The sequence below is a fragment of the Rhinolophus sinicus genome, linkage group LG07 (assembly GCF_036562045.2).
Source record: "Rhinolophus sinicus isolate RSC01 linkage group LG07, ASM3656204v1, whole genome shotgun sequence".
Taxonomy (NCBI): domain Eukaryota; kingdom Metazoa; phylum Chordata; class Mammalia; order Chiroptera; family Rhinolophidae; genus Rhinolophus; species Rhinolophus sinicus.
This window is the reverse complement of record NC_133757.1, coordinates 73,940-89,382: the sequence shown is the minus strand read 5'-3', so window position 1 is coordinate 89,382 and position 15,443 is coordinate 73,940. Positions and strand designations below refer to the sequence as shown.

Genomic DNA, 15,443 nt, shown 5'->3' with positions numbered 1-15,443 from the left:
TTTCACATTATATATGATGTTAACTATAGGGTTTTTTTGTAGATGCTCTTTATGAGGTTGAGGAAGTTCCCCTCTGTTCCTAGTTTTTGAGAGTTTATTTTCATTTATCACAAATGGAGTGTAAATTTTGCCAAATGCTTTTCTGGCATCATTTGATATGTTCGTGTGATTTGTCTTCTTTACCTTATTGATGTGGTAGATTGCAATGATTGGTTTTCAGATGTTGAACCAGACTTGCACACCTGGAATAATTCCCCTTGGTTGTAGTGTATTATTCTTTTTGTATATTGGGTTATATTTCATAAAATTTTGTTGAGGAATTTGCCTTTATATTCAGTAGAGACATTGCTCTACAGCTTTCTTTTTCTGTGCTCTCTCTGTCAGATTTTAGTATCAGGGTATTCTTGGTCTTATGTAATGAGTTGGAAAGGGGTGTATCTTCTTTTATTTTCTGGAAGATATTGTGTGAAATTGGTATATTCTTTAAGTGTTTGGTACAATTCTCTAGTGAAACCATCTGGGCTTAGACATTTCTTTTAGAGGAGAACTTACACTTTATTTTTTAGAACAGTTTTAAATTTACACAAAATTAGAGAAGATAGTAAAGAGAGTTACCATATACCCCACACCCAGTTTTATTATCATTAAATTCTTACATTAGTGTGGTACCTTTGCTACAATTAGTGAACCGATTGATATATTATTATAAACCAAACTCCATAGTTTATTCAGACTTCCTTAGTGTTCTTTTCTCTGTTCCAGGATCCCATGAGAACAGCACATTACATTTAGTCTCATGTCTCTTTAGTCTCCTCTTGGCTGTGACAGTTTCTCACACTTTCCTTGTTTTTGGTGACTTTGATAGTTTTGAGGAGTGCTGGTCAGATATTTATTTTCTAGGATGCCCCTTTACTGAAATTTGTGTGATCTTTTTCTCATTAGATTGTGGTTATGGGTTTTTGGGAGGGAGATCACAGAGGTAAAGTGCCATTTTCATCACATAATGTCAAGGGTCGGTACAACAAACGTGATTATGACCTTCGATGTTGACTGTGATCACCTGGTTGAGGTGATGTCTGTCGGGTTTCTCCACTGGAAAAGCATCCGTTTCCTCTTCTTTCTATACATGACTCTTTGGAAGGAAGGCACTATATGAGGCCCACACTTAAGGAGTGGAAGTTTATGCTCTCCCTCCTTGAAAGGAGAGTGTGTATACAAATTATTTGGAATTCTTCTGCGTAGGAGATTTGTGTCTTCGCCTTTATTTATTTATTCCGTCATTTATATCAGTATGACTCATGGATATTTGTATTATAAACGTTGGGTTATAATCCAATGTTGCTTTATTTTTTTGGTGTTTTTCAAATTGTTCCAGCTTTGACCTTTGGGAGCTTTTCAATTAGCCCCTGTATACCTTGGGCATACCTTTGTCAATGTTTTTTGTTATTGTTTGCTTTTGATCACTTCTTTACTTTCTGGCCCTACGAGGTGCTCTAGGCTCATCTTGTGTATTTCCGGCTCCAGTCCTAGAATCAGCCATTTCTCCCAGGAGCGCTGTTTCCTTCTGTTGGAGATTGTGTTAGAGACCAAGGTCCGGAACCAGGTTTGCTTATCTCTGCTGGAGTGTATTTGCTTCTAGGCCCTCTCAGCTGACAGAGCGCAGAAATACATGTGCGTATCCACGTATCAATCCAAATACACGCACACATCTATAAATACATACACATATCTATATACACATATGTATATAATTATTTCTGTATGTTACCGTCTGTATGTATATTTAGCTAAGCACGACATCCTCCTGATGTCTCCAACTCTAATTCATCACCACACGTGATGAATTAGCCCCTCCCACCATTTGCTGATCTGTAAATGTCCATACTAACCATGAGAACCCTGGCATCTAGAGCATTTTGAATACAAAAATTTAATTTCTTTAATAGTAACAGGAATATTCAGGTTATCTTTTGTTTTTTCTTCAGGTTATCTATTTTATCTTGGCTAAGTTTTAGTAGTTTGTGGTTTTCAAGGAGTTGGTCTGTTTGTTCTAATGTGGCCAAATTTATGAGTTTACAGTTGGTCATAGTGTTTCCCTGTCATCCTTCTAATGCCTGCAGATCTGTTGTGACGCCACCTTTTAAATTCCTAATACTGATTTGTGTTTTATCTTTTTAAATCTTTGTCAATCTTTTTAGAGGTTTATTAATTGTATTGATTTTTTTTTCAGAGAACCAGCTTTATGTTTCATTAATTTTCTCTGTGTTTTCCTGTTTTCAATTCCATTGATTTATGCTTTTCTCTTTCTTGTTTCCTTTCCTGTGTGTCCTTTGGCTTTATTTAGCTCCTTTTTTTCCCTAGCTATTTGAGATAGAATTTAGATGATTGATTAGAGATCCTTCCTGTTATGTAAGCAGGTAGCACTCTAAGTTTCCCTCTTAGAATTACTTTAGCTGCTTCCCACAAATTTGCATATGTTGTGTTTTCATTTCCATTCCGTTGTTTGGACTTTTAAATTTTTCTTTGAGATTTCATCTTTGACCCATGGATTACTTAGATAGAAGTGTGTTTAATTTCCAACTGTTTGCAGATTTTTCTGTTGTCTTTCTGTTATTGATTTCTTGTTTGATACTATAATGGTCAGAAAACATACTCTGTACGATTTAATTTATTTTAAATTTATTAGGGTTTGTTTTATGACCTAGAATATAGTCAATTTTGGTGAATGTTTCATGTATGCAAGACATAAATATGAGATCTTTTGTGACTGTCCCAGAGATCTCTGCTGCTTTATTATTTTTTTCTATTTTCTCTCTATTGTTTACACTGAGTAAATTCTATCTGTTTATCTTCAAGTTCACGGATACTATCCTTTGTCATTTCTATTCTACGATTGATGTATTCCATGAATTAAATTTTTTTCAGTTATTATATTTTTGGTTCTATGTCATCCATTTGTTTCTTTAAAAATCAACAGCTTTATTGAGATATGAGTCATATAGCACAGACGCATCCTTTAGAAGTGTCTGATCCAGTGGTGTAGTGTACTTGGAATTATGCCGCCATCACCACTGGCTGACTTCAGAACTTTCCCTCACCCCAGAAGAAACCCTGTGCCCCTTTTCCACACCCTTCCAGCACCTGGCAACCACGAACCCACTTTCTAGGTGGATGGATTTGCCTGCTCAGGACATGTCATATAAATGGAGGCACATTTGTGGCCTCCTGTGTCGGGCTTCTTTCACTCAGCATCATGTTTTCAGGTTGACACCATTGTAGCGAGCATCAGTGCTTCATTCCTTTTAATGCCGAATTTGTCTCCATGGTGTGGACTGACCACGTCTGTTTATCCATCCATCCATCAATGATGCACAGTTGGGTTGTTTCTGCTGCTTGTTTATTATGAAGAATGCTGCTATGAACATTCATGGACAGAGTTTTGTGTGGACGTAACTTTTCGTTTCTCTTTTATCTGTACCTAGTAGTAGACTTGACAGCTCATGGGGCACCTCTGTGTTTACCATTTTGGAGAACTGTGGACTGTTTTCCAACCCTACCAGCAAAATATGAGTATCCCAGTGTCTCCACGTCCTTGCCACTGGCTCAGTTTTCCAGCTTCTATTTCTTTGCTGAGATTCTCTATTTTTCCATTTGTTTCAGAAGAATCTGCAATTTACATTGGAAGCATTTTTATGACTGCTGTGTTAAAATCCTTGTCAGATAATTCTGACAGCCCTAATTCATCTTGGTGTTGGCATCAGTTAATTGTCTTTTATCATCAGGTTGTGGACATTTTGGTTATGATGTCAACAGACTCGTGATTGTTTTTAAATCTTCTATTTTAGCAGGTGGTCACCTGTTTCAGCTTAGGGTGTAGGTTCTGACCTTCTTTTGTGGACTTCGGTTCCAATGAGTTTAGTTTTCAGAGTCCTGGCAAAGACCCTCTGGTCTAGCTCACTCTTCTGGGGAGCAGAGGCCCCACTCATCCCTGCTGGTTCCCAGGATGTCAGGTGTCACTGTGTCACTGTCTATGGTGGGGAGCCGAAGCCACCGGCACACACAGAGTTCTGCTGCTGCTGTGGCTGTGGGCAGATTGGACTGCCTGCCTGATCGTGGGGTCTGAGTGAAGCAACCCCGTCAGCAGTTATCACCAAGGGAGGAACCCACAGCCTGGGCCCCTCGCTCATGTCTGGCAATGCTCAGAGCTGCTGAGGCCATTGGCTGCTCCTCTCACAGACTGCGAATCAGAGCCACTGATACGCTCTGGAAAGGCTCTCGCTGCCCCCATTGGTCCTGGGAGGCTCTTGGTGGCTCTCACTTCTGTACATTTTACTCTGGACCCTCATTTCTGCCATTGCCCCAGCTGAGTGGCGAGAGTTGGCTGAGGCCATGAGGGCAGCTTTCTGGGCCTTGGGAGTCGGGCGCCTTGTCGTCGCTCTCTGGGCGGTCCCCATCGGTAAGTTTCTCCTTCCTTCACCAATGGAACCTCCTGGGACAGTGGCTCTGTAGGTGCCGAGACCCTGAGGTGGGAGCACCTCCTGCTATGACCAGCAGCCTGGGTCTCTCTCAGCCCAGAGGTGGGTGGGATGTCCTGGGGCAAGAGGGCATGTGGGCTCCAAAGTGCAGACCACTGGCGACTCTTGTCCCAACACTGAGCAGGCCCAATCCCAGGATGAACCCAGGGCCCTCAACCCCACTACTCAGAGCAGAGGGTGTGGGCTGGATCAAGGACGGATGAAATGAGGGGACATGGTTGGCACTTGGTCCCAATCACCCAGACTGACAGGACGTGCTGATGGGTCTTATGCAAGGGCTACTCCATCCACTGTCCCCTGGGACAGGACTATAGTCCCAGGGAGATAGCACACCAGGATGGGGGACACAGGGCTATGGGGGGGGGGCTGCTAAGGGCCTAGAAGCTGAGGCAGATATATGTATAGGCAGGAAGCTGTGGAGAGGGGGCCTGCATGGCAGTCATGAAGGCACAGCGTGGAGAGGCTGCGGGTGAGAGAGTGAGCGTACGGCACTGTGGGACCTGTGATAGGGTGAGTGTGAGACAGTGTGCCAATGTGAGCATGCACATGTGAGTACATGAGTGTGAGTGTGTGGGGCAGAGAGGCAGGAGAGGGTCGCGGTATCCTGGAAGCTGACGGAAGACAACATTCCTGGGCAGGCTGATCCAGGGGTCCAGCCAGGAGGTCACCACCGAGCTGGACAGAAGGGGCACACAGGTGGTGGAGGAGGGAATCTGTGGGCAGCCACGTGGAGGGGCTGAGTGATGTGTGATACCCGCAGGGGGACCCGTTTTGTGTTGGAGATGCAGACATCGGTGCACATGCATATCTGGACAAGAACTAGGAGGGTCGGGAGGGTGACAAAGGGGCTTTGGGGGAAGTGGCTCCCTCTCGACCCACGGGGCGTCTGCCCTTTCTCTTCTCCAGGACAGGCCCTGGAGGTGGTCTGGGTGGCCCAGGCTGGGACGACTCAGCCCCACCTACGCAGATCTCCCCAGGACTGCTGTTTATTTCCCCTGCACCAGCCCAGGACTGGGTCATAAGGATGGAGGGTCAAGGGGCTGTGAGGAGGTGGGAAGGAGCAGGGTGCAGAGGCCTAGAAAGGCTGTGGTAGGAGGAAGTGCCCATGGTCACGTTTCGGGACTGGCTCGCCTGGGAGGTGGCACCTTACGACAAGGGCTTGGCGGTGGCCTCAGGCAAATGCAGATGTCATCAGCATGTGGCCAGTGCTCGTTCCACCTGGCACAGACAGCTGTGGCCCGTCTAAGGCTGGACTGTGCTTCTGCAGATGGACCAGACGCCCTGAGGCTGGCGTACAGGCACAGTCAGTGTGATGGAGTGGTGCTTGTCCGACACGAGGGTGTGTGGGGGCATGTGTGCAACCAAGAGTGGACGCTGGCGGAGGCCTCCGTGGTCTGCAGGCAGCTGGGCTGCGGCTCTGCCGTGGGCGCCCCCAAGTACGTCCCGCTGCCCGGAGAGATGGTGCTGCCCAGGCTGCACAACGTGTCCTGCCGGGGCGACGAGCCCTCCCTGTGGGATTGCAGCCTCGGAGCATGGACGCAGAGCCGCTGCCCCCACGAGTGGTTGGTGGTGGCACTGTGCTCCAGTAAGTCATCCAGGAGGGCTGGGGGGAGCAGGGTGGGTCGGGGGCTCTGAGCTGGCCCAGATGGAGTGCCTGGGAGGGACTGCCATGCCCAGTGGAAATGGCTGCTCATGGATGCAGGCTGCGTGGCCAGCAGCATCCACACCTCCTGAGCATGTGCCTGTGCCTGGCAGATGGCACTTTCCGCGAGATCCGGCTGGTGCAGGGCCGAAGCCCCTGCTCTGGGCTCCCCGAGATCAGGAACGTGAACGCGGCGGACCGCCTGTGTGGCCTGCACAAGGAGGAGGCCACCGTGTTCTGCCAGGAGCTGGGCTGCGGCCCCGTGCTGCAGGCCTCCCGCCAGGACGTGGGCATTGTCAGGAAGTATATGACCTGCAAGGGCACAGAGCCCACCATCCGGAACTGCAGGCTCAACAACAACCTCCGCGGTGGCTGCGACTTCCAGCAGGATGCCGAGGTGGTCTGCTCAGGTGAGGCGCCCTCCGTGCCCTGGGCTCCCTGCTGCCCAGGTGAGGCGCCCTCCGTGCCCTGGGCTCCCTGCTGCTCAGGTGAGGCACCCTCTGTGCCTGGGGGCCCTCCTGCCCAGGGCTCCTGCTGCCATTTTCCTCGAGGACACCTGTTCATCTTGCTGCTTCAGAGGAAATAAGAGCAGGCTGGGGAAGGGAAGGGAAGGACGAGAGGAAGGAATGCTGCTCTGAAAATCTGGCCTCTCTAGCTCGTCGCTCTTGGGACAGAGACCCAGAGGACAGAGCGCTTTCTGCTGGCTCACAGCAGGCGCAGGGGTCCTGGCTCAGAGCCCTAGGCTGGTGGGGGTCCTGGCTGTCGCTGCGGCATCTGTGCTGTTTCAGCTACGACGGTTGTATATCTGACATGAGTCAGGTTGGGTGTGACTCCTTCTCGCCCAGCCCTGTGTCAGATGTGACTGAATTGTCCCTCATAGGTCCTGGAATTACGGCAAGCTAAAATGAGGTGAGGGCAGTGCTCTGTGGCCTGAGGGTGCCTTGACCTTGTCTCCAAGATTATACAGGGCCTCGCTGCCATTGCCCTGGGCAAGCAGAGGCTGTGTGATACACGTGGGTACCTGCAGCAGGTGAACTTAGCCTCTGACCTGGGGGAAGCCACCAGGGACACCTGCTTTGTTCTGGGTGCAGGGCAGATGGGCCTCTGGCTCTCAGCTTCCACCTGGTATTTGGCAGACCCACTGCCTGGACGCAGATCTCCCTGGCTGGCACCTTCTGGGGCCCATGGGCGTGGCTCCAGGTAGAGCTGTTCACCTGAGAACAGCTGTCCCTGAGAATTTGTGTCCTCCCCCAGGACACACTGAGGCCCGGCTGGTGGACGGCGAGCACCCCTGTGCTGGGCGTCTGGAGGTGAGGCGCGGCCTGACCTGGGGCACCGTCTGCGACGCTGACCTGGACCAGGCCACGGCCCACGTGGTGTGCCGGGAGCTGCAGTGTGGCTCAGCTGTGTCCATGCCTGGCGATTCCCACTTTGGCCCGGGCTCCGGGGTCGTGTGGATGGAGGCCTTCCACTGTGTGGGCAATGAGTCCCTGCTGTTCCACTGCCCTCGGGGTCCCGGGCACCAGTGTGGGCACAGCCAGGATGCTGGGCTCAGGTGCTCAGGTGAGGCAGGTAGGGTGGGCTCTGAGACTCGGCCAGGCTTCCTTTCCTGGACTCCACCTGGGTGCTCTGACCCCAGCTCACAAAGGTGCCTCCAGCCAGGAGGGTGCCTATGCTGGGTTGAGGGAAGGGGGAAAGGGTCACAGAGAGAGGTGCCCTGAGGCTACAACCTGGCATGTGGGCCCGTCTGCACAGTGTGTGAGCAGACGCTGAGCTGAGGGGCATAGGGAGCTGGTAAGAGCCAGGATGCTGCTCCCGGCCACCACCAGCTACAAAGAAATTGCTGGGTCTGCAGGTCAGAGGGAACCTGACACCCCCTCTCCACAGAGTTCCGGCTGGTCAACGGCAGCCACAGCTGTGAAGGACGAGTGGAACTCCAGGTTCAGGGGGCCTGGGCACCCCTCTGTGCTGCACACTGGGACTTAGCAGATGCCTCCGTCCTCTGCCACCAGCTCAACTGTGGTAGTGCAATGGCCACACCTCGAGGAGGCCATTTTGGGGACGGGGACGCTCCTATCTGGTCTGACGTGTTTCACTGTGTGGGGACAGAGCCCTATTTGTGGAATTGCCCAGTGAGCACCCTGGGGGCCCCCGCCTGTGCCCCAGGAAACGTGGCCACCGTGGTCTGCTCAGGTGGGTCAGCAACAGCACTGGGCAGAGGGGGCTGAGAGTGGACGGGACTCTGGGGGAGTTGGTGGTCCTCTCCCCTTTGCAGGCCGAGGGTCCCTCCCCCTGACACTTGCCAGCCTCTCTCTCCCCAGGTCTCTCCCACACCCTGCGGCTGAGGGACGGACAGAGCCACTGTGATGGCCGCGTGGAGGTGTCCCTGGACGGCGTGTGGGGCCGTGTTCTGGACGAGTCGTGGAACCTACATGGCGCATTCGTCGTGTGCCGGCAACTGGGATGCGGGAGGGCCCAGCGAGCCTATGATGCGCCTGCGCCCAGGCGTGGGGCGGTCGGGGTGGGGCTGAGCCGAGCGCGCTGTCTGGGCACTGAGACCCTCCTGACCCAGTGCAACGTGTCCAAATCCCTGCTGGTGCCCGCGGGGGCCTTGCGGGACGTGGGCGTCGTGTGCTCTGGTGAGTGAGGACCCGCACCCACCGCCATCTGCCTTGGGGTGGGGGGTGGGCCGCCCTGATTCGGTCCCTCTGCAGGGAGCCACCGGGTACGGCTGGCGGCCGGGCCCGGCCGCTGTGCGGGGCGCGTGGAGGTGTTCCACGGAGGCGCGTGGGGCACAGTGTGTGACGACGGCTGGGACCTGCAGGACGCACACGTCGTCTGCGAGCAGCTGGGCTGTGGCCGTGCCCTCAGCGCCCCGGGGGCCGCGCACTTTGGGGCCGGGGCCGGTCGCATCTGGATGGATGAGCTGGGCTGCAGGGGCAACGAGTCTGCGTTGTGGCAGTGCCCGTCGAGGGGATGGGGCCAGCACGACTGTGAGCACAAGGAGGACGCCGGCGTCTTCTGCTCAGGTCAGTCCTGGTAGCTGCGTCCCTCGTGGGCCAGTTGGGTACCCGCAGTTGTGCTGTCAGCATAACGTACACTTGCTCCACACAGGTGGCCGGTATCTTCAGGGCCTCCTCTCTCCTGGTGTGCAGGAGTCTACACTGTGCCAGTGTCCTCTGGCCCCAGTGATGCTGCATGACAGAGACTTTCCTTTTTGCCAGGCGGGAGTTGCTGGTGGTCCTGGACCCAACGCCTGCTGCCTGGGTTTCTCTCCCTGACAAGCTCCCCTCTCACGTGTGCTCCAGGTCTCCCCGTCTCCAGCTCTTTTATTGCATACTTTAATGTGCTGGGGGAATTTTTCCAGAGCATTTTTAAGAGTTTTGGCTTGGTTTTTAGTTCATACGTATCTGAGGTTCTTTATGTGTCTCTCATCTGTGTGTGATCATTCTTGAGTGACAGGATTTTTTCATTTCCTGAGGTGGTGAGTCTGCGAGGGGTCTCGGTGGCACTGCCGCCCTAGGCACCTCCTGGGCGGGCTTGGGCATCCAAGTGTGTGGTCTCTTCTCACTGATTTGGGTTCCTGTTTTGCTTTAGGAAAGTTTTTGTCTCTGTCTTAGATGATTGCATCTGTTTCAGTCACCATGTTTCTTTGTAATAACACTGAGGTTCATCCCTTTGGATCTTCCCCACCATTTTGGTTCATCTCTGGGAGAGGTGTCTCCAGGTGTTACCATATCACTGATTTGCTTTTCTGGCAATTCTGGGCTTATGTTCCTGGATGTACATTCAGTTTGCTGTTGTGTTTTTAATGTCCCTGAAGCCCTTCCTTCCTCTGTCTGTGCTTGAGCTCCCTCAGATTGCTGCCCTCACTCACTGACTGATTGGACTCTGCGGGGTCTGGCTGTTGCCAAGGGCGAGGGATGCTGTTTCTGTTACCTGTTAGCAGGTTCCCAGAGCCAAGAGCAGAGGCAGGCGTGGACCGGGCATGGGTCACCTCTGCCCACTCATTCAGTGGGCAGGAGTCTTGTAGCCAGTGCAGATTCAGGAGTGGGACACTGACATTGCAAGGGGCGTGGACGCAGGCAGGGGATCTTTGTGACCACTTTTATAATCTGTCACAGATGTATTTCCTTCCCGTGTTTTTTCTAAATTCATTAATTAGTTATGACTCTGCCGGATGCAATTCATATCCAAATTTCTTCACTGATCCTGGTATAGGTATTTTTCATGTATTATAGGTTCTCACAATGACATTTTAAAGGGTTGTCTAATACTCTATTGTGTGGCACTGTTAGAGTTTGCTTAATATGTCCCTGTTGGAATTATACTGGTCAAGCGTGTTGTGACGGGACGTGGGCACTGGGCCGCCAGGACTGATGCTATGTCTGAACATGGAGCTCAGGGCTACTTTCTTTTTTTCAAATTTTTCAAGTTTTATAATCACTGCTAAATTGATCGTCTTGTTCAAAAAGATTATTCTGTATTTCAAGTAATTTGCAAGGATGGTTTCTGGACAATCAGCTTACGTACCTGCTAAGACATTGTAACTGGGGATTAAATCTGGTTACCTGTGGTTACCTGCTACCTGCAGTGGGGACTGTACTTGTCTTCCAGGGTCAGTGGCTCTGAGGCTGCGAGGTGGCTCCCAGCACTGTGAGGGGTGGCTGGATGTCTTCTACAATGGGACGTGGGGTGGCGTGTGCAGTAATGCCCTGAAGGACACCTCCTTGTCCGTCATCTGCAAGCAGCTGGGCTGTGGGGAGCAGGGCTGGCTGGAGAACAGGCCTGTCCACACTGGCCTGGACACCTCCTGGGTGGACAACATTGAGTGCCGCAGGCTGCAAAACTCCACGCTATGGCACTGCCCGTCAGCCCCATGGCATCCACGCTCCTGTGCCCGTGGAGAGGAGGTCTGGATCACCTGTGCAGGTGGGGCCCTGGCGTCTCTGGGGGGGGGGGGCTGCATATCCAGACAAGTCACTGCAGGGGCTGCCTTTGACCCATGGCAGGGAGTCTTGGGGTCACCTGGGCTCCACAAACTTGGTTCTGAAGCTGTCAGGGCATTCACACTGGGACGGCTGCTGTTTAATCCAACAGGATTGTCAGAGAAAACGTGGCAGGAATCCAGGGAGACCCTCGACTGCTTATCCACCCACAGCTGCCCAGGTACCCCTCTGTCAGTACTTCTGTCCACTCCTCAGCCCAGTCCTGCCCTGCAGTGACCACCCCCCCCCTTTTGCAGAGGAGGGCGCGGTGCGTGTGCGTGGGGGCGAGGACCGCTGCTCCGGCCGCGTGGAGCTCTGGCACGCGGGCTCCTGGGGCACCGTGTGCGATGATTCCTGGGACCTGGCAGACGCTGAGGTCGTGTGCCGCCAGCTGGGCTGTGGCCGGGCTGTGGGCGCCCTGGCGGGGGCTGCCTTTGGTCCTGGCTCGGGTCCCGTGTGGCTGGACGAGGTGGCGTGCGGGGGCAGCGAGGCGTCCCTGTGGGGCTGCCCGGCGGAACCATGGGGACGCGCAGACTGTGGACACAAGGAGGACGCGGGGGTGCGCTGCTCCCGTGAGTGGGCGGCAAGCAAGGAGAGTGTTGGGGGCGGGGGAAGAACGGGGTGCCAGGAGGGTTCCCCTGGAACATCCCCTCACCCTGCATGCTCCAGAGTCCGGCCCTGCGGCTGCCCCAGTGCTGGGTCCCTCTTGGGTGGTGGGGCACACGTTGTCTCAGTGGGGCTCCAATGACAAGTCAGGCTCAGGCTGAGTGGGGCTGGAGCTGCTCCCAGGCGCTGGGCTGCTCCCTCTCCTGCCCTAAAGTCCTGCCCTTTCTCCTACAGGTGACAGGGGTACCACTGTCCTGCCATTGGCATCAGGTACGTGCCAGCTCCTGGCCCTGACCTAGAGGAGCCCTGCGATCAGGTCACATGGAGTGTCCTGTGCCTCAGTTGTCCCTCCTGCATCCAGTGGGGCTGAGGTCAGGACGATCAGGACCAGGGGGATGGAGACGCCCCTTTTCTGAGGAACACCGCTGCCCCCCACCCCCGCCCTCTGGCGAGGTGGACAGACACCAGGCCCAGGCCCTGCCCAGCCACTTCTCTGGGCTCTTCCCTTGCCAGACTGGCTATGCTGTGGCCTGTTGGACACTGTGACTGTGTCCAAAGCACAACTGAGGACAGTGGGTGGTCAGGACCTTTAGAGCTGCCCTCCTGGCCCCTCCCTCCTGACCCTCAGCCCTGTGGGGAGGAGCAGCACAAGGCGCCTCCCCCTTCCGGTCCCCCTCCCCCTCCTGGGAGGCTCAGGTGGTCCAGGCCCAAGGTCACAATTCCCCATGCAGTACAGGCACACAAGGAAGACCCGCCTCTCACTGTCCTTACAGGCCCCACCCTGGTCCCTCTATCTGCGCTCAAGGCTGGGACCATGCCCATGACCTGCTGCCTCGTCCTGGGCACCCTCCTGGGCATTGTGTCCCTGGTCCTGGGGGCACAGTGGTACCGAAGCCAAGGTAGGTGGGCATGGCCGTCGGGGTTGACACAGGGCCCTGGGAATGGGGAGGCTGGGGGCACATGCTGAGATGCTGACTCTCTGTTCTGGTCATTGTGCTGTGTGCCTGGTCCCACCCTGACTCTCCTATGGTGGCTTCTTGGTGACCCACAACTGGGAGCCGGGGAAGTGTGCGTCCCCTTGTGGGGAACTGTGCCAGGAGGAGCTGAGGGTCTGGAGGGTCTGGCAGCAGTGGATTTAGACTGTAGGAGTGTCCAGCCTAGAGGTTCTCATGTGGTCTTTGCAGGTTCTGGAATGTTGGGGAACCTTCCCTTGGAAGGGGTTTATGAGGACATTGGAGCCATCTCCATGGGGGAGAAAGATGAGGAGCCCAGTGTGTCCTGGGACCTGGTGCTGGAGGAGTATGACGATGCCTGGGAGCCAGAGCCTGGCCTGGACGATGAGGACGAGGATGACGAGGAAGGGGACGACGAGGATGGGGGCCTGCCCCTGAGCCCCACAGGTGTACGCCTGTGTGCCTTGGTACCCACAGTGCTTTTCCTGCTTTACTGCTCCTGTGCCCAGGGCCCCGCTCTGGCCAGCGCTTACATTTAAAGATCCTGAGAATCTCCTCTGCCTGTGTCCGTGACCCTCACTCCCATGACAGGCTTGGGCCTCAGGATACGTGGCTGTCATCACACGGGAATCTTCTCATGGGCAGACGTGGAGTTGAGGGAGGCCCCACATTTTTGTTTCGCTTTCTTTTTGTGGCTGTGCACACAGTCCCTCTAGGACCTTGTCCCCAGTCAGCTTCAGGGTTTGAGGAGCCACTTACTCTCACTTCGACTAACACTGTCCAGTGCTTGGCTGGCCTGTGGCTTCAAGGTGTAGTGACAAACTAGGGCCCAGAAGTCCTGGGGGTGCTGAGGAATTGCTGAGGGTCCCAATGCATGTCTCCCTCCTTAAATGCAGATGGGGGTCCTTGCAGCCTGGGCCCCGAAGCTCAGGCTGGGACAGAAGACCACGATGGCCCCTGCCTCAGGATGTGATGACCATGAGCTGGCCATGGGGGACATCAGTGAGACCTGAGGGTGGAAGAGAAGCCAGGGCCCCTGGGGCTTCCATTTTCCTCATTTCTAAATGAGATGTTATTAAACTCCCCTGAACTCATTCATTCATCCATTCATTCATCCCTGAAAGGACCTTCAGACAACCACCAGCGCCCAGGTTCTGGTTGTGGCCTCCTCTGCCTCAGCCTATTCTGATGTTGTGGGTGCTCAGTGTTTTTAGCTGTCCTCACCCATAGCCACAGGTTCTCCAGGGGAGGGGGGTGGGGCTCCCTATGAACCAGCTCCTGGCCTTCCACCTTCCATCTGCAGACAGCCCCCCCACCGGCTCAGGTGTTGTGCCAGAATCCCCAGTACTCTGATGACCCCACCAAGTCCTTTGTGCCACACCTCCCTGATCACACCCACACTCAGCACACCGCTCTGGGAAGTGTTTCTCTGTACCCTCTTTCCTTGTGTGTCTGGGGTAGGTCTGCAAGTGACCACACCACTCAGACCTACATCTGTTTTGACTCCTACTCTCGCATGTCGGCACCCGGGAAACACCAGGTTTAATCATCCTGTGAGCCCCTTGTCTGGATCGGGCCCCCAGTGATGCCAGCGTTGCCCCCCATCTCTCAGTGTCCTCCACCGCATCTGGCCAGCTTGCTGTGGGGTCTCCTGAGCACTGCCTCCCACCCTCCAGCCCCCCATGCTCACCCCTCTGGCTGGCGGGCAGGTGCTGCTTGTGCCCTCAAGGGAAACTTGAGGGTCCCTTCGGACAGGAAACCCTAACAAGGGAGATAGAGTGACATCCAGAGAGGCTGGACAGGGCCTCTGGGGTGAAGCAGGCTGAGGAAGGGAAGTTGCCAGGTTCTGGGGGTGTGGCTGGAACTGCTCCTGACACAGACTTTGGGCATGAGAAGGTATGTCCTGGACACTGAGACTGCCCTTCACCGCTGTGCTCACAAGGCCTGCTCTTTGGCCTCAAGAGTCGGCCACCCTGGCTCATAGGTGTATACTCGCTGTCACTGGTCCCAGTGAGGGGCAGGGCGTTCCCAGGGTTGGGAAGGAGAGAAGGGAGCTGGCAGGAAACGGGGTGGGGGTCTAAGCATGGGCCAGGGGACCTGGAAGACATGGGGAGGAGAGTCAGGACACTGACCCAGCAGTCAGAAGGTTGGGACTGAGGAGAGGGCGCAGGGTCCATCTTTGGCACCTGCCTGGAGCATCCAGGCTGCATCCATTCAGGGCTGTGTGCTGTGCTCTTTCCCAACAGCTCTCGCCCCCCCCCCTGTGGTCTGCAGGGTCCTTCTTACGCATCTCTGAGTGAAATGCACCCTCCCCTCTGCCCCCAGCTGGTAGTACAGCTCAGGGCACAGCTGGCTGTGGTGGGAGGGGCTCCTGCACAGAAGGTGCTTCCTAACAGGGTCCTCCTGCCCTCCCTGGAAATGCACACAGGTCTGAAGACCCAAGCTGCCCTCTTCAACTGGTTCTCTGGCAAATCTTTTGAAACGTAACTTTATTGATGTTATTCTGCTTACAAAATAATACACATTATTATTGTGAATTTAAAAACTCATAGAACCAAGAAAGAAAATGGAAAGTACTATTGTATCACTCAAATAAATATGTCCACACCTTGCTTTGTATCCATCAAGAACTTTTCTTTGCACGAAGGCTCAGAGGTGAATATGATTTACAGTAATGCATTAGGTGCATACTCTATATTCCCTGTGTGTTTCTCACCTA

At 53.9% G+C, this 15,443-nt stretch overlaps 1 protein-coding gene across 1 annotated transcript; it reads left to right on the top strand.

The window, feature by feature from the left end:
• The first annotated feature begins 4,007 nt into the window (after positions 1 to 4,007).
• On the top strand, positions 4,008 to 15,381 carry LOC109445733 (scavenger receptor cysteine-rich domain-containing protein SCART1). The gene is made up of 14 exons (XM_074338730.1): positions 4,008 to 4,456; positions 5,803 to 6,120; positions 6,291 to 6,587; positions 7,432 to 7,740; positions 8,065 to 8,370; positions 8,499 to 8,816; positions 8,892 to 9,206; positions 10,795 to 11,109; positions 11,278 to 11,346; positions 11,423 to 11,737; positions 12,006 to 12,041; positions 12,545 to 12,670; positions 12,956 to 13,173; positions 13,621 to 15,381. The coding sequence occupies exons 1-14, from the start codon at positions 4,390 to 4,392 to the stop codon at positions 13,735 to 13,737; spliced, it is 3,126 nt and encodes a 1,041-aa protein (XP_074194831.1). The 5' UTR covers positions 4,008 to 4,389; the 3' UTR covers positions 13,738 to 15,381.
• The last annotated feature ends 62 nt before the right edge of the window (positions 15,382 to 15,443 follow it).